At 24.1% G+C, this 7,821-nt stretch overlaps 1 protein-coding gene across 1 annotated transcript; it reads left to right on the forward strand.

Moving 5' to 3' along the window:
• The first annotated feature begins 1,485 nt into the window (after positions 1 to 1,485).
• LOC107030604 (MLP-like protein 28) lies at positions 1,486 to 2,562 on the forward strand. Its single transcript, XM_015231870.1, has 2 exons — positions 1,486 to 1,731; positions 2,030 to 2,562. Exons 1-2 carry the CDS (start codon positions 1,545 to 1,547, stop codon positions 2,296 to 2,298), a joined length of 456 nt encoding a protein of 151 aa, XP_015087356.1. The 5' UTR covers positions 1,486 to 1,544; the 3' UTR covers positions 2,299 to 2,562.
• Positions 2,563 to 7,821: the final 5,259 nt, after the last annotated feature.

Raw genomic sequence — 7,821 nt, forward strand, 5'->3', positions numbered from 1 at the left:
ACCTGGTATCTAAAAACGTAACATGTGTCTAGGTTATTTGACTTAAAATTTAATATAAAATTATTAATTAGTTAGATAAAATGTAATTATTTCAAACAATTGGAAGAATCGTGAATATGAACTACTGAGATAAAGGTCATTTGTTTGATTAAATAAGTTATCAATTGTTATTTCTGTTATAAAAGGTAATTTTAGATTTAAAACCCGCATAAAATATTCTTTTATTAAATAAAAAAATATTTTTGAACTATTTATGGTACATTCAGTATAATACATTACGCTTTGCTTGGATGATTGACATTGTTACCCGTTGCATTGTATCTTAATAATATATTTATTTTGATTGCTACTTATATTTCATTGTATTGTTAGATAAATATAATAATCAATTTTTGTGTGCTTATGTCGTTACGTAAATATATTTTTAATTTTAATTTTATTTATTATTTAATAATTAAATTTCATCTTTTATTCTACTTTCTCATAATAGCTCTACCTCATACCTTACTTTTTTTCGTAGACCTATCATGTAAATTATATATATGTATCATTATGCAATGAAAATGTTACAATCTAAATATTATATTTATCAAAATACTACTGTATAAAAATAATATAATATATTACCAAATAATACGTAATACAAGCCAAAAGAAGTAAGCTATCAACATCAAAATCCACAGAAGATAAAGAAATAGATTTGTCTGATTAACAAAATAACTTTTAAATATTTTCTTTGGGTTATGAAAGTCAAAGCAAGAACAGATCAAGCAAGATATATATGTTTATTCATTCATTTCTTTAATCAAACAATAATTTTTTTTTGTCTACTCATTGATGTTTCCACTTTAATCATGGATAAGATTATAAATACTTTTGATTAAATTGTATAATGATTATATTAGGTATAATAATGCAAAAATCTGAAATAATGATTCTTTCATGGTGTCTATGTCACCCAGATCTTGTATAAAATTTATTATCTGAAATATCATCGGTGACATCATGACAACTAATTCTCAAGTATGAACTACTCAATGTAAGTAAAATCTGAATATTTAATATTTTGGGAAATATTAGTTAAGGCATTTGATCATGAAAATATAACATATATATTTTATTTAAAATAAAAAAGTTCAAAGTCACAAGCAAAAATAATAAGTTGTTCGTTTTTTATTTATTGAAACACATTTTTTTTAAAAAAATTAATAAGTTGTTCATTTAATTATTTTGTTGAAAAACATTTTTTGTTTTAAACTAATCGTAAATAATTTTGTTTTCTAATACAATAATTCAATTGTTATAGTCATCAACATCATATATTTATTGCTAAGTCACCATACCACGTCTCAACAAATCTAAGCTGTCACCATTATTAATATTTTATTTATATACATAAATATTCAACTTGGAGATAATAATTTATGCCCCAAAGTTCAACTATATAAAGACTTCCGTTTATAATTCATTATCCATCAAAAAAAATTCAATAATACTTCTATTTCTATATTAGAGAACAATTTTATTATATTTTCTTTTAAAAAATGGGTTTAAAAGGAAAGTTGATTTCCGAAATAGAAATAAAAGGTTGCAAGGATTTATTTCATGAAATATTTTGTGAAAAACCACACCATCTTCCAAATATTGTACCACAAACTATTCAAGCTGTTGATTTACATGAAGGTGATTGGGGTACTGTTGGCTCCGTTGTAAATTGGAATTATACTATCGGTAATATTTTCATTTTGATTAACGATTATTAATAACAGTTTTTCTCTATTTATAATCGAAAAATAAGACTCTAAATAAAGCGTTAAACATAAGGGATTACTTTTTTGTACCAAACAACAAATTTACTTTTCATTGAGCCAATAATAATATTTATTTGTATTCTTGATTATGTTCATTTATAAATAGAAAATCTCAAAAAATATACATTATATTTGGAGAAAAATATTACATTTAATGTATCATTTTTTTTTATAAATATGTAACTTTCCATCTCTTCTTTTTTTTTCCCAAAAAATAGAGGGGCAGGAAAAAGTTGTAAAGGTGGTTGTTGATGACATAAACAAGGAAAAAAGGTTAGTGACATTCAAGGCATTTGAAGGTCATTTGATAGAGGAATACAAGGCCTTCAAAGCAACTCTTCATATTGAGAATGAAGGAGATAACAACTTGGTTATATGGACTATTGAATATGAAAAGCAAAATGAAGAAATTCAAGAACCCTTTTCTTATTTGCAATTAGCCACTAATCTAACCAAAGATGTTGACACTCATCATGTCAATCAGTAATATCTATGTTGTTCATGACTCTTTAAATATGTGGACGAGTGTTTCAATAGTAATGTAATTTATCATAAGTGTGGTTTGGTATGTGTTTGAAGAATCACAAAGTAATATGTTGTGAATAATGGATTTCCATGTTCTCTTTGAAAGAGGTGGTTGCTTGTTGATGTTTGTGGTTCCCATAAGGATGTAGTTTTCTTTGTTGTATTATCATGAAATAAATTGTACTATTTCGTTTCTTCAAGAACAAATTTTATTTATTTGATTTGACTTTGTGATTGAAGTGAGTTGAAACTCTAGGTTTTTCTGTTTTGATAAGATTTTATGTCATCGGAAATTTCAAAAATGCGTAAGAGTAAAAATATAATAAGGTTTCTTTGTTATAGTTTGCTTAATAACGATTTGTAACTACATGTTAGAGTCAGGGTCAACTAGCTCCATACATAACGTCTTTAACGAACGTTCATGAAAAATTTGGACAAAAAAAAACGTTGAAAATTCGGTCCACCAAAATTTCATAGACTATAGTACACGAAAATCGATAAAATGGGGTATACCTACTTTGGGGCTCGTTTGACCTTAAAAATGAGTCGTTTTGACCGTCAAGGCCAAGTGGCTCAATGTCTAATGTCTCAACGGACGTCCACAAAAAATTTAGGCGAAAAAGACGTCAGAACTCCGAATCATAAAAAATCCATGGACTATAGCACAAGAAAATCGGTAAAATGAAGGGTTTACCTGCTTTGGGGCTCGTTTCACCTTCAGTATGGGTCATTTTGGCCGTCAGGGCTATCTAACTCCATAGCTAACGTCTTAATGGACGTCCACAAAATATTTGGTCAAAAGAGACGTCGAAATTCTAGATCTCCAAAAAAGATCGTGGACTATAGCACACGAAAATTGATAAAATAAGGGGTTTAGTAGCTCTGGGGCTTGTTTGACTTTCAAAATGGTCCGCTGTGTCCGTCAGTGCCAACTAGCTCCATTAATAACTTCTTAACGGATGTTCATTAAAAATTTGGGCAAAAAAGACATCGGAATTCCACATCACCAAAAATGCATGGACTATAGTACATGAAAATCAGCAAAATGAGTTATACTTGCTTCATGGTAATGTGATGGACCTAAAATCACGTTGAGGGGACTTGTCTCAACAGGCTTACGAGCTATCAAAACTAATGTGGACTCTGCCAAGTGAAGCACAAATGGGAAGAATATAATTCATATAGGCCATTCCAGCGATTAAAGTCATTCCAAAAGTTCTTTTTTTTGGGTCTGAATTCTGATTAAAGTGCATTCTATGCAGAACAAGAAAGTATAACTCCCTTATTAAAGCCATTCCTCTTTTTCATGGTCTCATGATTCGCGTCGTGCAAGGCCAAATATAAAAGGAAAAGTGTAGGTGTTTTTCTACATAGAATTTGAACTCGTTACATTTGTTGAAGAGATTTTAGTCATTCGATCATAACTCTTTATTGGTTAATAGAGGAGAATTACACAACAATATTTCCCTCCATTCTATTTTTGTGTCATAGATCATTGAAACTGTGTTCTTAAATAACTTTCTGTGACTAATTTTTTGTTTTTTTTAGCTCTATGACCTAATTGCAATAAAAATCAATATATATATATAAATGAGGACCATAGAGGAGGTGATGTGGCACTCTATATGGCCTCCATTTGTATTTAGCTTTTTCCATCTTTTTCTTTTAAAAAAAAATATATATCATAAGAAATTACTAAATTTATTACAAATAAAAATATTTTATTAATGGTGGGTCATTTATAACAAAAACTCTTCATATTTTTTATTTATTTATCTCACTTATAATTAAAAGAGAAACATAATTTATTTCTTTTTTACTTTTTTAATTTAATTTAATTATTTTATTGTAAAAATATATTACTTCATTTATACAAATATACAAATAAATACTTTATTAATATATGAACATTTATAATAAAAAAACTCTCTATATTTTTTTTCTATTTGTATATCTCACTTCTAATCATGAAATCATAGTATTTTTTTTTTACATTTTAAGTATTTTTATTTTTATTTTTGAATTTATTCACTAGGAGTTACTACCCATGACTTGCCCCTCTTTAATTTTTACTTTTAATAATATTCATGACTCTCATAATTTTTATATTCATAACCTCCAATTTAAATTTATAAGTTTATGTGTCTTATGGAATTCCTTTATTTTGCCTATAAATTTGTATTAGTTTCATGAAGATTCACATTCACAATTTTTTTTTTCAATCATATAAGTTTGATTTGTAACAAAAAAAGAAGTACATGAAGGTAAGAAATACTTCATTGAAATTTTTATTTTTTATTTCCTCTATTTTTGTCTATATAAATTCGTATTTGATTTGTGATGGAAATTAATATGTAACCAAAAAAATAGTACATGAAGTCAATAAATATATCATTCTTAAGTCCTTATTTTTTCATTTCCTTTATTTTGTCTATATAGATTCATATTTATTTTCATGAAGATTCACATACAAAGTTATAATTTCTCTTCTTCATAATACTTGTTTGGGAATTAGCTAACATGTAACAAAAAAAAAGTATATGAAGGTAAGATATATTTCATTCTTAAGTCTTTCTTTTTATTTTTATGTACTTATACATGCTTTATTAATATATATCTTTATGTTTGTATTATAATTTATCAAGTAAGTATGATTAAAAAAATCTCTTTAATTCTTAACAATGTTTTATCCGTATGCAATTACTCTTTCTAATAGTTAGTTTTCCATATATAATATAGTTTGATTATAATATATGTTAGATTTCAAGAAATAATTATTATTTAGTATTGTTATTACTATTGAAAAGATAATGTATAAATATATTAAATATGGTTTATATTTCGTTCTTTCTTTTGACATAATTATTTTTAATTCGTATATTTTTTTTTATTCAGTTGGTTGCATATATGAAGAGTTTGACATATGAATCAAAACATGATGGCGGATATCTTTGCAAAGAAAGATGGTACAAGGAAAAAAAATGAAGCATAATTAGAGATTATTTTTTCACTCTGAAATTTATTAGCAACTTAGTTACTTTTGCTAGAGTTTTTAAAATTTTAATTTATGTAAAAATAATTTAGCTAAATGTATTATATTATCAATGCTAATCATTTGATCCTTTAGTATTCTATTTTCTCTTTGTTATGAAAAAAATAAATATAATTATTTCATTTTAACAATAACAAAATTTATGATGATTAGTTTCACTTTTAGTATAACTTATAAAAAGTAATTGAAAAATATATTATTATTTTTATGATGTCATTTTTTGCGTATGTAACAATCTGCTGTCGTTCTTTTTGCTTTGAAATGTATTTATAATTTTTATGTAGTCACCAATTATTATATTTTCTCTGTTCATTTTTTATTTTTTCACACCTTATTTTTATTTTTTTATTTTACAAATAAAATCAATATATATATATATATAAATGAGGACCATAGACAAGGTGATGTGGCACCTCTCTATGGTCTCCATTTGCATTTATTCCCCTTTTTTTTTAAAAATAAATTAATTATTATATCATAAAAAGAATTACTAAAATTTATTACAAATAAATATTTTATTAATGGAGGATCATTTATAACAAAACTTCTTCATCTTTTTTATTTATTTATCTCACTTATAATAAAAGGAGAAATATAATTTATTTATTTTTAACTTTTTAAATTTAAATTAATTATTTTATCATAAAAATATATGACAATATTTATACAAATAAATATTTTATTAATGTAGAAACATTTATAATTCTCTATATTTTTCTCTATTTGTTTATCTCCCTTCTAATCATGAAATCATAATAATTTCTTTTTTTTACATTTTAAGTATTTTTATTTTTATTTTTTAATTTATTCACTCGGAGTTACTAATCATGACTTGCCCCTCTTTAATTTTTTCTTTTAATAATATTCATAACTTTCATAAGTTTATGATGTCTTATGGTATTCCTTTAGTTTGCCTATAAATTCATATTAGTTTATGAAGATTCACATTCACAAGTATCCTTTCTCTTTTCATCATATAGGTTTGGTTTGTAACAAAAAAAGAAGTATATGAAGGTAAGAAATATTTCATTGCAAATTTTTATTTTTTATTTTCTCTATTTTTGTCTATATATATTAGTATTTGGTTTGTGAATGAAACTAACATGTAACAAAAAAAATTATATGATGTTAATAAATATATTATTCTCAAGTCCTTATTTTTTTTATTTCCTTTATTTTGTCTACATAGATTCATATTTATTTTCATGAAAATCCACATATAAAGTTATAATTTCTTTTCTTCATCATACTTTTTTGTAAATTAACTAACATGTAACAAAAAAAAGTATATGAAGGTAGGATATATTTCATTCTAAAGTCTTTCTTTTTATTTTATGTACTAAGACATGTTTTCTTAATATATATTTTTTATGTTTGTATTATAACTTATCAAATAAGTATAATTAAAAAAATCTCTGTAATTCTTAACAATGTGTTGTCTGTATGCAATTACTCTTTCTAATAGTTAGTTTTCCAGATATAATATAGTTTGATATAATATTTGTTAGATTTCTAGAATAATTATTATTTAGTATTGTTAGTACTATTGAAAAGATAATATACAAATACATTAAATATAGTTTTATTTTGTTCTTTCTTTTGACATAATTATTTTTTATTGGTATATGATTCAGTTGGTTGCATATAATAAGAGTTCGACATATGGATCAAAACATGATGGCGGATCTCTTTGCAAAGGAAGATGGTAGAAGGAAAAAAAATGAAGCATAATTAGAGATTATTTTTTCACTTTGAATTGTATTAGCAACTTAGTTACTTTTGTTAGAGTTTTTTAAATTTTGATTTATATAAATAATTTAACTAAATGTATTATTGTCAATGTTAATCATTTGATCCTTTAGTATTCTACTTTCTTTTTGTTATGAAAAAAATTAAAATAATTATTTCATTTTAACAACAACAAAAAAAATTATGATGATTAGTTTCATTTTTATTTTAATTAGAAAAAGTAATTAAAAATAAAATATTATTTTCATGATGTCATTTTTGTGTATGTAACAATCTGCCACCGTTCTTTTTGCTTCGAAATGCATTTATAATTTTTATGTAATCACCAATTATTATATTTTCTCTGTTCATTTTTTTGTATTTTCACCTCTTATTTTTATTTATTTATTTTACAAACAAAATCAATATATAATTAGTAATACATTTATTGTCAAATAAAATTATACATTTGAATTATTTATAACTCATGTCTCTTCATCTTGCTTGTAACATTTGATATTAAATATTATTCATAAGTTTTGTATGTTTTATTTTTTCGTAAGTCTTATAAATATTTAATTAATGTTTAAAAAATTATAATAAGCAAATGTAATAATAAAATTAAAAAAAATCAATTTTGTTTTGACGAAATCAGAGTTTGAACAGAACATTAGTACTGCTACAAAAGATAGAACATTAGTACTC

Source organism: Solanum pennellii, chromosome 9, assembly GCF_001406875.1.
Source record: "Solanum pennellii chromosome 9, SPENNV200".
Lineage (NCBI taxonomy): Eukaryota > Viridiplantae > Streptophyta > Magnoliopsida > Solanales > Solanaceae > Solanum > Solanum pennellii.

What these genes read in the sequence shown, in the direction of transcription:
- LOC107030604 (XM_015231870.1), top strand. Translation starts at nt 1,545, where the DNA reads ATGGGTTTAAAAGGAAAGTTGATTTCCGAAATAGAAATAAAAGGTTGC. An exon ending in AAATTGGAATTATACTATCG is followed by an intron (nt 1,732 to 2,029) that starts GTAATATTTTCA and finishes CCCAAAAAATAG; the next exon opens with AGGGGCAGGAAAAAGTTGTA.